Source organism: Neopsephotus bourkii, unplaced genomic scaffold (genome assembly GCF_033783945.1).
Source record: "Neopsephotus bourkii isolate Nb327-2 ecotype Australia unplaced genomic scaffold, CSIRO-AGI_Nbou_v1 NB_855, whole genome shotgun sequence".
Lineage (NCBI taxonomy): Eukaryota > Metazoa > Chordata > Aves > Psittaciformes > Psittacidae > Neopsephotus > Neopsephotus bourkii.
In genome coordinates, this window is record NW_026901351.1 from 732,742 (window position 1) to 751,981 (window position 19,240).

General features: G+C 38.5%; 1 protein-coding gene across 4 annotated transcripts in view; it reads right to left on the minus strand.

Annotated features, from left to right (window-relative positions):
* Nucleotides 1–19,240, minus strand: part of HDAC9 (histone deacetylase 9) — a 451,614-nt gene that overhangs the window by 136,746 nt on the left and 295,628 nt on the right. For all 4 annotated transcript variants that reach the window (XM_061356435.1, XM_061356432.1, XM_061356433.1 and 1 more), the window contains 2 exons: nt 10,821–10,998; nt 4,383–4,516 (listed from right to left, as the gene is read on the minus strand). In XM_061356435.1, the coding sequence (XP_061212419.1) occupies nt 4,383–4,516; nt 10,821–10,998 (312 nt within the window). The remainder of the gene's footprint in view (nt 1–4,382; nt 4,517–10,820; nt 10,999–19,240) is intronic.

The following is a 19,240-nucleotide window of genomic DNA, read 5'->3' on the forward strand; positions in this document are numbered from 1 at the left end:
AGGACTGCCTAGTCTGGTCTTCTGTTTAAAATAGACCATTAAAGTTTCACATCAATAACCTCTATTAACCTGAGGATTTGGGTTAGACTTTCAGCGGACTAAACTCTTACACAATCAGAGATTCCAAAAAACAAAGGTGACACTGCCTGTTTCTCGCAGAAGTTCCCTTAGGTTATCTAGTTTATAAACAAGGTCTTTAAGGTTTTTCCTAATTTTCTGCGATTTCTTGTGTTAAATTCACTCTTGTTTTTAATAATGCACACAGATAATATGGATTTTTTGCCAGTCCATACAAACACATCATTTGCTCCCCCTTCATTATGTGGGAATTGCAAGCATATCTCTGATGCACATGCACCCACATACGGGTGCATTCATTTTCTTCATGTGTTTTGGTTGTCCAGTGCCTAATCTGAATATGGTTAATGCTACAAAGATTTTTGCTCTTAAAGACTATTTCTTCCTGTATTATTTCTTCAGTCATAAACTGAGGTTCAGAGGATAAATTTTTTAATATATTTTTCAGTTGATATTATCTGGTAAGCTCAAGGTTATTATAATATTTAAATTTGTTTCTTCTCTACCTTCAGTCCATAAGATGTGGACAGCAGAAGGTGTAAGATGTTCCCCTAATCCAGAAAACTACTGATATTCAGATCAAATTCCAGTCTGAAAAGAAAAATGCTGCTGGACAACAGTCCTTAAGGGAAGTGAAGGTCGGGCCACAAAGTGGGACCATGTCTACATTCTTCTTTTCTTTTCTAAAACAGTGCTGATTAGTGTAGCCTAAATTATGGCCCCAAAGGAGATATGTAAATACTTCCTCTCCTTATAACAAGTAGAAAACAGACACCATTACCAAAATATAATTCAGTCTTTTTTCTGTCCCAAAGATAAGACAGCTGTGCATTGCTCCATACCAAGACAAAGTTGAAAAAAAAAAAAAAAAAAAAAAGATAGTGGATGTTTTTATTTCAACCTTTGCATCTTTTAGCGGCCCTGTTCTGGTGCTGCATTGGTACCTGTCTGTCCTACATCTGTCTGTTTTTAACAAACACAGAATAGATATTTCAGTAAAAATACACAAAACTACAAACCAATTCAAAAATATTGTGTCTGAATTTTATTTTCTCAATACAGTTATACCAACATTATAAAAAAATCCATTACATGAGGAAATTACTCCATTCTCTTGCCCTGGGCTCAGTCAGGTACAGGTCTCTCAAGTCCAGAGCTGTCCATAGTCTGAATTTGTTTCTCCTTTGTCTTGGGGAAGACAATGGGGGACATAATGTACCTACTTGGAAGAGTAATATGATTTAAAAAAAAAAAAAAAGTCCTAAAGCTATAAGTTGTTTCTCAATTTAGCAGAAATCCTCTACATTGTTGTTTGAATAACTCTAGAGCTCTAATATCTACAGCTAGAAAAACAAAGTACAGTCTGGAAAAGCAAGCCCTTTTGGCTGTATCTGCAGCAGTAAATTAAGCAGTGTCAGGAAACATTCCCAGGCAGAGGAACACAGTCATCTGTATTATTAAATTGCTAAAGTGGCGCTTCACACCATTTTGGCTGAGCAGCAGCTAGCACTCTCCCAAACGACTTCCAGACATGGTTTGGTCACTGGCATGGGTCAGGGAGCATTCCTGGTAGTATGAACATGAGCCTTTCCATTCCAGTTGGCCACAGTGGTGAAGAACAATCCTAGTCATATTTTATTTTGTAATGAAGACACAGCTTTGAGCACCCTAGTCAAACCCTTTGTGATTTTACCAAGTTATATTTAAAAAATGCTATATAAGGGGGTAATATGAGCAGTATATATAGGTAATAGATTACATTTAGGTTAATCTAAGTAGATTAATCTTTTAGCTGCAGTAAGCATGGTGTCAGCCCAGTATATATGACTTCCACTATTCCATGCCCCCTTAAATGACAGTTCTCTGTGCCCTTGGCCAGTCATCTCTCCAGGGCCATAGTCCTGAGCTGTGTGAGAGACGTTAATCCACATTGCATGATTTAGGAACACATTTTACTCCAACAAAGACAGCACAGATATAAAGTTCTCATTCTTATTAGGATTTCTTCTCAGATTAAGAAAATAGAGAGCGCCTCCTGGCACATGCCTGTGGCCAAGGATACACACCTTGAAAGGTAACAAGATTTGAGCTACCTCTGACTGAACTAGCCTTGATCCTTGAAACTCCTCATCAGACAAAGAGTGGGACTGCAGATCTCTTGTGGGACAATTATTTAGTAAAAGGGGAAAAAAGAAGGTTCACAGTTACTGCAGAGGATTTCCTAAATGGTGTTACAGGTTGCTATTCTTAAACTGCCCTTCAGGCTTGGTGCATGAGGCAGTGCACATGGCAAAACCTGACCAGTGATCTCCCTACTCCTTCTGACAGAAACTGGGGGAAATTATATGAGAAACTATATTAAGAAATACTGATGTCCATCAGGGGGCATTCAGAAGTCAGTAAAGAAGACAACGGATTTTTTTGTGATGCTTTGACTCCTCATTCTCAGTGTGGTATATTTCAGAATGCAGTTTAGTGTCAGCCTATTATTTCTTGAATAATGCAATAACCTCTCCTTTAGTATCAGGAGTCATATATTCAGCTGAATTACCTTTCTAAAAAATCAGAGCACCAATTCAGTGAATCACCACAGCCTTCCATATTTTGAAAAATGAGCACATTTAAGGATGTGTTTGATGTCAGGTAAGTGATAAAGAATTCAGTGAAGCAAAAGACAGATCGCATCACCAAATAAAGTCTTGTCTTCCGCTACATAATAGGATCAAGCTAAGCACCAAATCTACACATCAGCTTCACATTGAGGTTCCTCAAATTTTTATCAACAAAGTTCACATTTTGAAGGCACATTTCACATTCCAGCCTCATTTCAAAGCACATAATTCTTTGAAACATAATGGCACATAATGGCACAAAAAAGCCATTCGACATGAAGTAACTTATTTCCTTTTTGCCCAGTCACTGGATTTTGCAAGACCTTCCAGGAAAGTATTGGACTGCACACACCTCAGACTAAACTATATAATTTTTCCCATTTACAACTTTTGCAGATGCATGTAAGTTACTGTTGAGAACTGTTTTTACTGAAGAAAGCAATACAACCCAGTACATTTTGTTTTACTTATTTTCTCCTTTTTTTTTTTTTTGTTTTTTGGTCTTTTGCTTATAAACTGGGTTCTAAGTCAAGAAGGTAACTAGTGAAGCACTTTGGTTTGGAGAATTTTACTGAAGAACTTGGCTATGTACTTAACTGACTCCCTAAGTATGCAATCCCACCAATGAAACCACTCATGTGATATGAGGCCTTAAGAGCCTTGCTGAAAAGTCTTCTTGAAGGTTTAAAAAAAAATTATCCAAGCTAAAAAAAAGGGTTAGCCTGTTAAGAGTGCTGCCATCTAGTTAGATGTGTGTATGCAACAAATCCATTTATAGTGCATGCAATATCTCACTGCACAGTACACTAGGCTACCTGAAGAAAAATCTTTGTGGACAGTCGTTAATAGCTTATTAAAGGAATCTATTGTATGCGTTCATTTGGGTTTGTAAAAACTTAAGTATATAAAGAAAAATAATTAAAGAAAATAGACCATAAATGCCTTGGAAATTTTTGGATCCTGCAAAACAAGCAAATTTGTGCTGAACTTTGTTAACTTGTGCTGCAGTGCAGTAAGCACCCTGAGTTGCCACAGGCTTCTGCAAAAGCTGACAGTTCTGCACAACTCATGGGAAGCAGTCAATGACAAGAAAAGGATGTTTTTCAGTAACCTAAGTCATATGTACACCTCAGAGCCTATATCTGATTTAAGCATAATGTTTTAATAAACAATTCTGTGAGAGAAATCAAAGCAGGAGAAAGTTCAACATTTACTCTGATACTGTCAGAAGATTGCACTTGAATGTCTTGGGTTTTGACATGGTACCAGTTGTACACCAGGCAAATGAAAATGCTATGAAAACAGACTTTAAAGTCTGAAATAATAGAAGATGCAGTGTGCTTATGGAGTAATACAAAATACATTAAAAAAACTCTAGTGTTCTATGCTCCTACAGAAATAAAATCTTCAGCTGCTTGAAAAAGTTAAGAACTATGCTGTTGAAAAGACTGTACTTGCCATTTGACAGCTGCTTGTCTACCTTCCTTTATCTATATTCTGATGCATATGAGTAAGTAACTTTCAATGTGTAAATTCTTTGTTTTCTGTTTGGAAAGTGTGCTTTCCTAAAATGCATTGTTTTGATATTGTCAGTTAAATAATTCCTAAGACAAATTATTCTCTTACAAAAGGATTTAATAAATTTGCCATTTAGTTTAACAAGTAAAATATCTTGTCTTTATTTTTTATTACCTCACACTTGTTTAGCAACCCAGTTTCTTGCAGCCTTGACCAGATGCTTTGGATCCTTCCGGCATGTTCAGGGTGATTAGCATAGTTTCCACACATACACTGGTGCTTCAACATGAGACTGTCATATACAACACCTTCAGCACAAAGACAGCACAACAGGAAACAAAAAATGAGAGAAAGGCAAGTTACACTGTCCTGCGTCATGCATACTAGAGCACAACTGGATTTTATTTAACACTTATAGTGAAATTAAAATTCTGGATTTTAATTCCCTTTTCCTCTGGGAGGTTCTGAATTTTGAAATACAAGTTACATCTTGTGATATTGATAAGGCAAAAATGCATTCTCAAGAAATTATACTAACAAATGCAATTAGCTGTAAATAAGAATGAAACTTGGTAGTGCCTTGTTAAAGCTTTTACAGATAGAAAAGTTTCAGTCCTATTACTGAATCACTTGTTTTCCTCTAGTGCATAAGGTCAGCTAAGGCTGTTAACCTACATATAACACAAAAAGGCTATTTATTCATAGCAGTGTCACGAAAGTCACTCACAAAAACCTTAAAAAATAATGAAATGGTGATCCCACTCTGTATTTTTGCTGCCAAACTAGTACTATATTAATTCCAGATCTCAAAAAATATCAGATGAAACTTTCAGAGAGCTGCAACAGTGACAGCCAGCGTCCTTTTTTATTAACAGGAAAAGTTCCACCCACTACTCAATCAGGAACAAATCCTATTGTTAGACTGCAATGAAAGGTACCTTTTGAATTTTCTATGCTCATTTATTCAAGGACAGAACAACTGTATATGGAACAGTTATCAATATCACATTGCTCTGTAGCTGTATAATAGCAGAAGAGAAATTTCAGTAAGTAGGCTTGAGCTAACCTCAATTTTCCAGGCATTCAAATCAAGTCTGAAACACTGAAAATGGTTTTATTTATTTACTTGTTGTTTGCATTTCCCTCAGAAATGTTTGGAATAAAAATATTTTCCTTACACCTGTGAAAAATTTGAATTTTGGAAACATTTGAATTTTTCATCCCCTTAAAGTTGAAAGGGACTTAAATTAACAATTTCTCCAAACCGCAAAACTCGGCATTCAAAGCCTCTTTCTTATGTGCCACCAGTACTGGGGATGCCAACACAGTTCTGGGAAAATTGTGTTAGCCTGCTACTGAAAAGTCAGCAAGTGAAGAAAGTATAAAACTGAAGTCCAGATTCAACAACATGCTCAATACTACCCCTATTTAGCAAAGTTCTTGAATGGATATTACATGTTATTAAAGTGTTTTAAAACTCTGCTAAAAGTCAGTATATATTGTGGACAGGTTCTGAGATAATACAGTTAGAAGCCAGACACAAATTATGCTGCTCTAGAAATATTTATGCTTCCATATTTCTTAGCTTATGCACTTTAGAACTCATCCTTTGCAATCTTACTATTTCGCCAAAATGATAATACAACAGTTATGTTTAGCTAAAGGAGAACGCAAACATAATGCCTATGTTGAGCATGACTGACTATGCTAAATGATCATCTAACAAACAGAATAGTTCGTAAGAAATAAATTTTCTTCTGAATATTCTTCTGAAGAAAAGAACAAAAAATCAGTAAAAATTTTCTGAGGCTAATAAACTAATGCAACTGAAAATCTCTGCTGGCATTGTCAGCGCAGTTGGTAATTTCCTTTTTCTGCAGTTATTTCCACTGTGGTGTTTATAAGTTTTGTTGCTCTATCATCAGGTCTTACAAGTTATTTGAAATAGCAAGTATGTGCATGAATTAGTCCATGCTCACATACTTTGCTTTCCTTTTCTTTGCACCAAATGTTTAAATTTTGCATTCTGCTGTATACGCAGATCGTACAGTTTGCCAGTGATCATGATACCATTAGATAAGAAAACTTTTCCTCCCATCCCCCTGCCTAACAGAGAAGGTGTTTAGATGCTAAATGTTCATGCATCAGGACTTTCAGAAGCTCTTAGGCAGAGAAGTCAGTTACATCTAATGGATTTGAATGAAAATACTTATTAAATGCTAAAAAAATTAACTGAAAGTGGAAATTATCTCCAGCCAGCCACTCTTTCAATGAATGTTTAATTCTGATTATCAATGCTCCCTACAGGCTTAGACTTCCATAGACTGAACTGAAATTAATAGAAAAAAAAATTTACTATGTTATTATTATGCAGAATCTATATGTTATATAGTAATGACACTTTTTGATGACCTATATCAGAGTTGGAACTAATCCTTGGTTTTGAAGTGAAAAGCTGTACCTGTGTATTCAGGATGCCTCCTTGGTTGACATAGATATAAACATCCCTTTCTTAGTGAACTAGTATTTTGCCAAAAATACAATATAACTACAAATGTAATTTTATTGTATGCAAATTATTTTGTCCTAATCAAAAAACAGTTTAATAAGGTTAAGTCAATATTGCATGGCAGAAGCATCTCTTCCAAATTTTTAAATACTGATATTCACACCACTGAGTGTGAAATTAATTTCTAGAAGGATTAATTGACTTAAGAAAAGACTGAAATATATGTTTTCATTTACTGGAAGCATCTAAATTGATTTAGGATGTTCAAGTAATTCAGATGTGTGGCTGCTGCTCATACAGAACATGCGCTTGGTACAATACCACAATGCAGCTGTAGAGCTTACTGCTAAAAATAGCCTGTAGGATTTCACTAACAGAATTCAGCCAATAACCTCCCCACCCCCACAAAAAGAGCAAGAGAGAGAGAGAAACAACTGTTTTCAATTGCAGACTGCTGTGAAATATTAATAAAAGATGGTTATTCTGTCTCTCCAGAGCAAACGCCTTCAGCCAGATTCTGCTCTCAGATTCATTGTGTAAATCTGAGCAGCTCTACTGAGACTGGTGGATTTATTCTGGATTTACACCAATATTAGAGAGGTCAGAATGCAGCCCTGATGACAGACTGGAATGGTGGTACCACTGAACCATATAATGATAAAGAACACAGGACAAAATAAACTGAACTTGCATTACGTCAGAAAAAAAACTTCTTGGTGAGGACTCCCTAACAACCATTCTTTTCCAAATACTTTATTTGGTTCAGCTTCTCTTAATAATATTTTAAACAAAAGGGAGATCAAGAAACCTAAAAACTGTTAGCTAACAATATGCTTTGAAGAAGGTGAAATGCCCTGGAGAGCACTGCTGATAAGAAAACCCAAGGGAAGAATATCTAATAAATTATTCAGAAGAAAAGTCTGAACTGAATCATGTCAAATATTCTGTAAACCATCTAAATGAACATCAGGTAAACTTTATACTTTTTCCATCTTTAACTCTTTATCTCATGTATCTACTGCATATATACTGCACAGCTCTTCCACAGATGTCCTCATTCTTATTCCCTTCTTATTCCATTCAGGGTTATTAGCCAATATTCCCTTCAGATATTTGGCTAAGAGCATTTTCTTAATGACTCACAAAAATATAGGCTCATTTAGATCCCCATGTAATATTCAGCCACAAGAGTTTTTCTTCTACTTTTTTTTCTCTTCCAGAATATATTATCTTTAAATAAGAAAAACAAAACAAACAAAACCAAAAATAAAACCAAAACCAAAACTAACAGAAACAAACAAACAAAAATCACACAAACAAAAAAAAAAATCCCCCACCAAAACAGTAATAAATAAAACAAGGCAGGGAGGTGTTTTTACATTAATTTCTAAAGTCTGAATTCAAACTCACTGCATGCTGTTCTCCCTTTCCACACACCAATTCCTTCTTTACATGTGTTTGAAAATGCTAGTGCTGCAACTGCTGTGGACTGCTTGCATCTTGTGCTCTGAGGTTGACAGGGATGTCTGTCAGACGAACCCTCTGCTCAGAGCAGGTCAGCACTGTAGTCAGATCAGTTTGCTTAGAGCTTTCAAGGTTCCTGAAGAATTTAGGAAAGGCCACGTAAAAATGGATAAAAACTGGGTCGACTTCTTTCTTTCCACTGACCAGTGAATAAATGCTAGGGCACCAGCCAGACCCAGGAAATAGTATGCACAAATAAATCCAGTCTATACCATACCCATACTGTACCATACCATACGTTTATAATACACATATCAATCTAGGTATTCACAGAAACTGTATTAGAACTGTTGAAATTTCAAAATATCAATTCATTGTGACTCCAAAAGTGTTAATCTCATAGAAATTATATTTTCAATTTACTCAGATGCAATAGCAACAAAGGTTATATATGTAAGTCTATAAGCCTAAAGACACGTCAGAGAAAGGGGCTTCTTCAAGCAGGCTTCATTGTGAATACAGAGGTTGCATCTCTCCATTGCATCTGAGAGCCTGAGAACTGGTCTAGCAGCCCAGGAGTACTGGCTGTTAGCAGATACAGCTGGGAAGGAGCTACAGCACTTTACTGTGTCTCCAACCAGAGCCTAGAGGATATGAAAGAGGCGAAGGTACAGAGCAGAAGTGGAAAAGCAGAAGCATAAAGTTGTAGAGAAAGTGGAAATTGGAGGACCTTTTTTCTTTAATGAGTAGAGATGTTTATCTTGAAAGAGCGGTGGATGGGGAAAAAGGCTTCAATAAGAGAAGAAACAAGGATTCAAGAAAAATATTTTGGTTTGGAGTAAGGAGTTCAGTGAAAGATTGAGTATCTCTGGTAGAATAAGATACATTTTTTCTCTCTTTCCTTCTTTCCTTCTTTCTACCTTTCCACTGATGTTGTGCATGTAGCAATACTTAACTAAAGGGGTATGTTAACTGTCTTCACAATCTTAACACCCTGACCCTCTGTATGGGCTGTCTGCATTTCTGTTGCAGAACTCATAAGACTTCCTTGTGCCATATCTCAAGCCCTTATGTCTGGTACTTCCTACTCTCACACAATCTCCTTTCAGTGTTTGTCCTACATAATTTCACCCTTTCTCTTATTCTTCCAGCTCAACTAAACATTTTCTTTCTTGATCATTTCCACTGATATCACAAGTTCCCAGATATAACGTAACACCCTTGACCCTAGTCCCCTTTCTGGGAACTCACAAAGGGAGATGTCAGTAAGCCTTAGCAATCAGATTGAAACAGCAGACTTTACATTTGTATCTCCATTCAGCTTTTCTAGTGGAACTGCAGATTTTTGAAGAGGACACTGAAGCCTGCACACTGTGAGTTCACTTCTGGTGTGTTTTGTGAATCTTTTAGCATGAGTTTACAGTGTTTTAGGGACACTGTGAAGCACAACTAGAAAAACAGTGGCCTTGTTTTAATAATCCTGTCTATACACAGCTGGGTTTTTTTTGCAGAGACTCATGGAAAATGAATTAGCATGGTTTTTGGGTAACAAATGTTTGTTACCCAACAAATAAAATTCTTTGCATCCATTTACCCACTTACTTGCAGTGCTTTAAGGACATCTATTTTATAATGTTATGTTTTGCTTTCCAAGTTCTCATTCTAGTTGGGAATATGGGAAAGCCTGCTGTCTTGCACAGTCTCATACAGTGCCCATTAACTCCATCATAGATCAATTCATGGTCACAGCCTGAAGAGTTGTAAGCTTTCAGGTCATGGCAAGTCTGCCAATAGATGTGAAGGAACTAATACCTCTGTCAGAAACCTGAATAAATGATATCTCCAAGTATTCATTTTCCCTTCCTTGTGCACAAAGTAAGTGAACCTTCACTTCTAAACGTGCTATAATGTTATCCTGGGATTCTGGCTCTTAAAAAGATGGGCACTCTTGCAAGGTTAGATTACCCATAATAAGAAATGGTGCTTGTGTCTTCATTTTTCTTCCTTTCACTGAAGATTTTTGGGGTTTCAATCACCTGCTTTGGACAGACCAGGCTATACCTGATGCTCCCTGAGTGAGGACTCCAAGGGCCTGACTGTAAATCCTTCCTCTGTAGACTCCACAACAGCTATTGAAAGATGCCAAAGTTGTAATCAACATCACCTTCTAGTCATGGCTACAGCCTTGCTATGTCTGCAGGGAAAGCAATCACGCAGCATAGACTGACTTATAAAATGAAGATGTCGAGAATTATATTGCAGCTTTCCTACTTACTGGTGGTCTCTCTTCAACTTCTTGGTGGTCTCTACAAAACAGGCAACAAGAACACAGAGAAAAGACCCAGAAGATAGAGAAATGAAAGAAAAAACTATGAATGACTTAAAAGCACCAAAAATGCACCTGTTACTATATTGCCATAGCCAGTCAAAATAATTTATGACTGTGTGAATATTAAGCGTGTGATTTATCAGCTGCACTGGTTGACTTGATGCCAGCACAGCATCATAAAACTGAGGAACAGTAAGGCTAAAACTGAATGCATTGCTGCAGGAGGCATTTGAGGCATTTAAGTCTGTTGATCCTACATGAACAAACGCATTTTCCTTGCCTATTAAAAGCAGTCTTTAGGGAATCCTACCAGTGGTGTAGACATGCTGGCTGGGCTGGTCCATATCTACTTGAGGTAATGTCGAATCAGCAGGGGAAGATGAAGTCCTGAACACTGGCTGATGTTTATCTAATCCCGCCATGCCAACTGTAGCCATCTGAGCCTGGTAGATTTGCAACTGGTGGACATGCCGATGCGCCAGGAGCTCCTGTTTCCAAGAAAACAGCACAGTAGAAAGACATGTGAGATGGGATCAAGTAAGACACTGAGGGAAACATGTCAACAAATTAAGTTCATTAGGTCAGGGCTGTAATAAACAGTGTGGACTCCCCCCCTCAACAACAACTCACAGCTAAGACCTAGTCAATAAATCCATTCAGCAGATGTTTTCACACTGACAGTGTGGGCTGCTGACTTTGCTGGAGAGTAGGTGATAGCAGGCAACCTGTCAGTTCTCCCTGACAGAGGGAAAAACGGTTTCGCATTCAAAGGCTTATAAAAGACAAAGGTTTTTCCAATATATTGAATACATAATATGATGTTAGAACATGCATGTTATGACCCTACACAAATAAAAATAAAATCTTCCTACAGCACAGAAAGTGAAAAGCGGTGTCCTTACTAACAAGTGCAAAACTTTCTGAGCAACTGTGAGTCAAGTTTCTACAGAGGTATCAGTTCCCAGAGTACTCTGGAAACCAGGAGCGATTTGAACATAGGTTTTCACAAATGGTTTAGAAATTCAGGAATTGTTACATGAGATCCCACTTGGGGACCATCTTTTTATGTCATAAATCCTGCCGGCTCTAGGCAGTGCCAGACTTCAGGAAAGGTCAGCGGGTGTGAAGAGACTGAGAGCAGAAAGGAAGATTTCCTCCTCTGTTTTGTTTGTCAACAGATGGTGAATTTTGCTGACATGACAAAAGGCTGAAACCCTGCTGAAGTCAGGAGAAACTTCGGCATTCACTCACTCCACAGAGCAGAGTTGCTCCACAAGTCCTTTTCTTTTTCCTTTTGTCTTCTTGTGCATATAGTCCTAGAACCTCAACAGAAAGTGAATGCAAGCAAGAAATTTCCAAACCATTCTGCAATGTAAATTCAGCTGAATTTCACACTTCTAAGAACTGCAGTCTCTGTTTATCCTCACCTTGGCTCGGTACACATTTATGCAGATGTATATGGTGCATGTATGGGGCTTTTTTCCTGTTTTCACCCAGTAACAATTAGCGGTGTTGTGTGCTGTTGCTTGGCACAGCAGCTCAGAGGTCTGACCCAACCAAGGAGGGATTGTTGAGTGCCCACAGATATGAAACCAAGTTCAGGCTGTGAAGGAAATCAGGTACAAGTACCTTGGAGTACCCCAGTTCCTTGTACACTGCAAAATGAATCCATAGCTCATGGAAAGAGAGAATATCTACCCTGCACCTAAAAGAAAGGCCTCTATGGAAACAGTAATCATGAGTAACAGCTGAAATGAGAGCAAACGTTTTAAAGTAAGCCTCAAAACCCACATTAAAATCTAGGGTCACACTTCAGTGGAAAGACATAAGGTTATAGGAAGGTAAATCAGTTGGAACCTTGTATAAGTGACTAAATAGAGATAGAAAATATGAGTAAGCAAAAAAGAGGCTTTGCAAAAAGAGGTTTTACAAGTAGTGTTTTGGTTTGGCATCATTAAACCTTTTCCCTTTCTTTAAATAGTCCCCAAATTTTCCTATTGCTTTTTCAATGTATGATGGCAGGATGAGATTGTATATTTCATGAAATATCTTGAGGTATCTGAGGAGATCTATGCATCCCCTTTCTCTATGAGCATAACATAACACTCAGGAATTCTTTCCTGAAATGCTGAAGTGCCTTGTTTTTACTTAGTTTCACTAATTATTTTTATTGTGATTAATTTTCAGATGAGATATTTTTTTCTTCTCCTAGGCATGCAAATCTTTTGTAACCTTTGCTGAGAGTGTGTATGATTGGTGAGAAGTGAAGAATGCATGGATGCTATTCTGTTGAATATTTTCCCTATGAAGAACAGAAGTAGATAAATTTCTATGATTCTATGATTCTTTGTGAGGATTTAGCACCCATAGTCCTCAATGCTGGCTTAATGCTGAATAAAGGAGTTATTTTGCTGTCTGTGGCATGACGACACAGTGCATCCTTGGGTCAAGCGGTGACAGTTGGACTGTCTGATGCTGATGTGTTCACCATCTCCTGCCTCCTTTCCATCTGTTTCAAAGCACAAGAGCTAGCTGAGCAGTTTGGAGGAAGACGAACTCCTACCTGGTGCCCTTCTTCACACAGACCTCTATCATTCATGAAATGAACAGAATTGTTGTTATTTCTGCTGCTCTCCTCAACATCATAGGTGCATTAATTGTATGAATTAAATACCTGGTATCTGTGATGATTAAGGGGATTTTTGATACTATCTTTTAGTATTCACACTAATAAGAATTCATTAACTGAGTTCACTTTTCTGATAATTACTAGAGTACAGAAGACAAAGGTTATTCTTCATATTACTTCAAGCCAGTAAGGGTGCACCAGTGTATTCTGGAAGTCTTTATTAGACAATATTATAACAACACACTTCGTAAGGAAATCTTGGAAATTCAGCTCTCAGTGAGTGGGGATGAGAAGCAAATGTTTCTGTTTGTACTTTTTCAGGGCAGGTAGACTCTGAGCTCTGAGCCTTTAGAGCTGCCTCATCTGCCTTTATTTTACTTTCAGACCTGAACTTTACTTGGGCAGTGACTGTACAATCTTCTTCAGTGAAGATGTTAAGTTTGCCATTCAATCAATATCCAAGATCTAGTCTATCCAAGTTTCTGACCTCAGAAAGTTAATTTAGGTGGTTTTGGATTGGTTTGGGGTTTTTTTAGTGGTGTCTTCAAGAAGAAAAAATTCTAGGTCTGGAACACTATAAAACATGGATAATTCAGGAACATGATCCTACCTTTGCTTATAACAAGATTAGGTGTTTGTGTCTACATGAGCAATAGAAATAACACTATTGTTCAGGCATATGAGCAAATCAAGGTAATATTTTAGAATGCTAATCAACCTGCGTGAACATCACTTAGGAGCCAGCCAGCCAGCCATACGTTTCAGCAATTTGTCAAAGGAGAGAGCCTGTTCTTGCTCTCCTGTATTTTTCTGCTAAACTGTATTTTGTTTATATCATTCTTCCCTCCTCAAACAAAACCAGACACATACCCTGAATTTGACAGATGTTTATCAGCATAATCAGTACATAGAAGGAGAAGAAATTTGTGGATGTTTGGATGGAAAGCTGCATGACACCTGTTTTAATTTTGGAGGTAATGGAAAACTGTTTGCCTGTGAAAACCTTTTAAATTCTGTTCAAAGTGCAGTAGTTTGTCTCCAATGGCTAACACCAAGGCTTGCTTGCATCCTCTGGTGACTGCTAGGTTCCTTAAACTGTAATTTAAAAAACTGGAAGCATCAGCAAAGTTTGGACTTGTTTAGGTTTTAGTCAAAGATTTAGGCTAACTTCCTGATTAGGTTTCATTTTACAGACAACAGGCACTCCTGAAATACATGTACTTTTTCCAGCCACCTACGTATTTATGCTGTGAGCATTTGAGATACACTGTGACACACAGACAAGTGGATTAATGCAATGAGTAATGTGAATAATCAAAACACTTATCTGGCTCCCAGATGCCCACCTGGACTCTGGAAGGGCTTAAAGCAACACAATGAATTCATCTTCAGATTTTATGTGCTACAGCAGTGCAAACACATGTCCATCTCTCCAGCAATATGACAAAAGCAGTATTTGCACATCTGCAGAGTTAGTGATTTGTGTGAATATATTTGGAGCATTTCTTAGGTAACCTGAGCCCTGCTTGCCCGGCATGGAGCCTGCTAGTTCCAGGTGCCTGGGATTAGTTTATTAGTAGAGGCAGGCAATTAGAGCTTCTGCTTGAGCGAATAGAGGGTCATTTATCGTCTTCCTCAGAAACCAGCTCAGACCTTCAGTAATTATTTTAAAAAGGATTTTTAGAATCAGTATCTAAAGAGAAGATGATGCTTAAAGAGGCATGGGAGGTAAATATTAGTTATTCTCCTACTATTACTGTAAGGTTTGCTTAGGAGGAGCTGGAATTAATTTGGGTTGGTGTGAATACTCCTTTCACGTAGAAGTGTGACTTGTATGTTTTGGTACTTAGTGTTTTATATGTTCTGAGAATTTTAATGAGAGCTACTTCGTTAGTTCTACTGGCTGTGAGAACTGGTGTCCCACAAGTGTGTTCAGTTGTGTTATTAGGTGATCTATGTTGTATGATAAAGTATAGGTGAATTCTCTACGAATTAACCACCCTTCAGGCTGTTATGCTTTGTGCAGAGAAAAAATCTGTTCACTTACAAAAACTTTTCTTGCCTCACAACACTTCGCTTTTTAATTTAGTTTGGTATGTTTTAGTTTAATCACAGTTAAATAAATCATAAAAGTCGTATGTCTGTACTACAATCCTGTGTATGGGCATATGCATATCTCTCTCCAGGTTTATGCTTTGGCTTCTTCTCACTGTGGTAGAAATTTATTTTTTTCCTTAGGAAATTTAAATTTTGCTATTCCTAGTGGCAAGATTACTGATTATATTCTCTCACGTATTTGTGGCTAGGTTTATAGCCCTCTGCTGTGTCTCTGCTGAAGTATGAAATGTGTGCTAATGTCTATTAACTGTTAAAAATCATTCATGTATTGACTGACCATCCTCCCCTGAAGACCTTTAGTACTGCTAATCTTGCAAAGCTTTTCCTTTCAAAGCATTTTTGGTGGCCTGTTCCTTAGGTAATTTTTCCCTATAATTTCCACATTGTTTTCTGAACATTACCAAAAGGACCAATTATTACTGAGGAGGAAAAATACGTGTGTGCTGGAGGAAATTTTGTCCTACATGAGGATGAAAACAAACCCTGCCCAGCAGCAAGCCCTACTGCTTTCCAAGTGCTTACTCCAGCTCCTTCCTCTGAAGGGTGTTTCTGACACTGCACTGCTGCCTTGTCTCACCCCACAGCTCCTGCTGGAGTAGACTCCATTACCCATTTCAAGATCCCTGTAGCAACATGGAAACAGAGCAACTTTAGGCCCTGCCACTTGTCTTTCCCCACCCATCATCCTCCTTGACTTCTGAACTTCCCCAGTACAGTTGTTGAATGCGCCCACAGGATGTCCAGACCAGACAGTGGCTGCGTCCAGGAAAATGGCTTCTTCTTGCAGCAAATGAAGTTTAGTCCTGCTCTAAGGTCCCCACAATGGCAGCCTTTGCCCAGACTAAGACAGCATCACCCAAAGTCTGATTCAATCAGAGATTCTGGCACCAATAAATTTTGGGCACCCAGAATTTTCTCATACAGTACAGATGTAGCTAGTTACCAGTGCTTCAAAAATCAGGGACCTCATGGAAAATATTAATGGGATTGACCTTTTTATCCCCAGAAATGACAAGGAAAAAAACCCAGAGAACAATTCCTACACAAGGAGAATAGTGACAAAAAGAGCTGTAGATAACAGAAGTTGTAGCACTTTTGATCCAGAAATTTGGTGAACTACTGTTCTGCCAGCTGGTCTCAAACCATAACTAATTGCTCTCAGGAACTGAGAAAAATAGGTCATGAGGTCTTCTGAAAATACTTGTGTGAACAAATGTGAAAGTGCAGCAATGGTTTACCTCTGTCAATCTATACAAACTGAGATACACCTGAAAATTAATATGTTGAAAGATGTTTTAAACAGCTCTGTCACTTGAAGAAAACACATGACCAAGAAGCCCTACCAGTTCTATTTTTGACAAAACCATATGTAAAGCCACAAACTTCCATGGTCACCACTTTCAAAAATACCAGAATCACGATCTGAAATACAGTCAGCCACAAGTTCATAATCAGCATTTTTATGAAATGTAAATAAATAGCAAGTATGAATGCAAACACATAGATTGAATAGATAGAAATTGGTTCAGAGAAAGAAAAGCATAGACAGGAAAAAACTGGGCAGTTAGCCTTGAGTCATCTGGGAGTATTAGGTCACATATTATCAGGATGCTTAGAGAATTTTGTTTTCCCTTGCTGGAAGACAGTGTTGACTAGAAAATGGGTAAAGAGAAATGAAGTCTTATCAACTGCATGTTGGCTGCAGATACAGAACAATGGAATAAAAGCCATACCCCAGAACTGCCTGGAGTCTAGGCAGAAAAGATTTCCCTTGGGCAGCAACCTGCTGCTCACAGCAAAACAGCTCCATGCCTTCTGCCCTTCCCTTGCCTTCTAGAGGAGTGTGGAAAGGCTTATTCCAGCTACTGCCAAGGTAAAGCTTAGTATTTGGGGTGGTCCTGCTGCAGTGCCTGCCCAGGGCACGTTCACCACCCTCACCATCTTTGTTTTCCCCCTTTGTTCATACAGCAGCCAAGCTGCTGCTGCAGAGGCCTATGTGCTCTCCTGCAACCCTTCCCTTCTAGGGCAGGAGCTCCTTTGCAGTAGCAAAACATATTATTAAAATGACAACATTTTTGTCAGGTGGGCAAAGGAAAAGAGGAAGAGCAAAGGCTATTAATGGGGTGATAAGAGTGTGCTATTTCATTAAGTCATGTAGGAGAGGATGGATTACCTGCCTTGGGTTGTATTACCAAATGTGCAGGTTAGGGCTGGGGTCACAGTATCACAGTATGTTAGAGATTGGAAGGGACCTCAAAAGATCATCTAGTCCAATCCCCCTGCCGGAGCAGGAACACCTAGATAAGGTTACACAGGAACGTGTCCAGGCGGGTTTTGAATGTCTCCAGAGAAGGAGACTCCACAACCTCCCTGGGCAGCCTGTTCCAGTGTTCTGTCACCCTCACTGAGAAGTTTCTTCTCAAGTTTAAGTGGAACCTCTTGTGTTCCAGTTTGTACCTATTGCCCCTTGTCCTATCATTGTTTGCCACTGAGAAGAGCCTGGCTCCATCCTTGTGACACTCCCCCTTTATATATTTATATACACTAACAAGGTCACCCCTCAATCTCCTCTTCTCCAAACTGTAGAGACCCAGCTCCCTCAGTCTTTCCTCATAAGGGAGATGCTCCACTCCCTTAATCATCTTAGTTGCCCTGCGCTGGACTCTCTCCAGCAGGTCCCTGTCCTTCTTAAACTGAGGGGCCCAGAACTGGGCACAATATTCCAGATGAGGTCTCACCAGGGCTGAGTAGAGGGGAAACCTCACACCCCTTGCCTCTGGTTGTAGGACATAACAGCAGGGCTGGGACTCTACCTACTGCCCTGCTGTGGCAGGGGGAGGTGAGCAGGTTGCTGATGCACAGTTTCAGATAAAGAGGTGGTAAAAATTACCTCCCCTGGATGAAAAGTTTCCAAAACGCTGAGTTTTCAGCTATCTTGATAAAGAAATAAGAGCCAGACAGTCAGTAAGTTGAAGCCTGGCATGATTAAGAAGAAAGGTGTCATGGGAAATGATGTTTGTGAGTTACAGCAATGAGGGCCCTAAATAAAGAGCATTTTCTACTGGAGGGAAATTCCAGGAGTCCATCTGAGCTGCTGGTTTCAGTCCCAGTTCCCGCTCCTGTGAGACCTGCCTTCTCCACTCCTGACATTGGCAGGTACTCGACTTCTGTCACTTCTGCTAAAGTGCTGACTCTGCCGTGTGCGCAGCACGCATCCAAAGAAAATGCAGCACCTCCTCAAAAGCTTGCACTCCTGGCTGAATCTTTTCCTTGGTTTCTGACTCTCCCAGAGATTTAATATAAACACATATATAATTGGAGGTACAATGAAGGGAAGAAAGGGACCAACTGAACATCTTGTGTGTTGTTTCTTGTTTTTACTAAATCTTTAGAGATTCTTGTTGCTTTATTACTTTTACTAGAAATACCACAAGACTTTCCTGAAGTCATTTGGTGCTTTCTGAAAAAAAAAGAATACAAAGAAGTACAGAAACTAATACCAGTGGGAAAATACAGTTGTCCACATATTTTGCCCTAACTTTCAGTGTTAACAAGTATTTGCTTCTTTTACTTTGATATAAAGAATAAATAAGATTTATAATTGCATTTAATGGTTACTACCACCTAATCCTAGCAGCTTTCCAACAGTCATTCACTTGAAGTGTTAGTTGGCACAAAGTAATTAATGAAAAATCACCTGTCCCACCTGTTTCATTGTCCTGGGAAATACAACCCAACTTTCTTCAACATTGCTGGCAAATAAGTGTGGTGTTACTTTACACAGATCATTTCAACCACTTCAGTTTTTCTGCTAGTCAATGGAACTATTTTTCTTAGCAGATTCATACAGTTTCTTTTTAAGTGAAGCATCATTATTTTGGCCTTCATACAGAGAAATAAGTCTCCAGGGTAAATTCAGCAGCACCCCTGGTGAAGATCTATGTTTTCTGGTTACTTCAACAGATTCTGTTCTGGTCTTATAG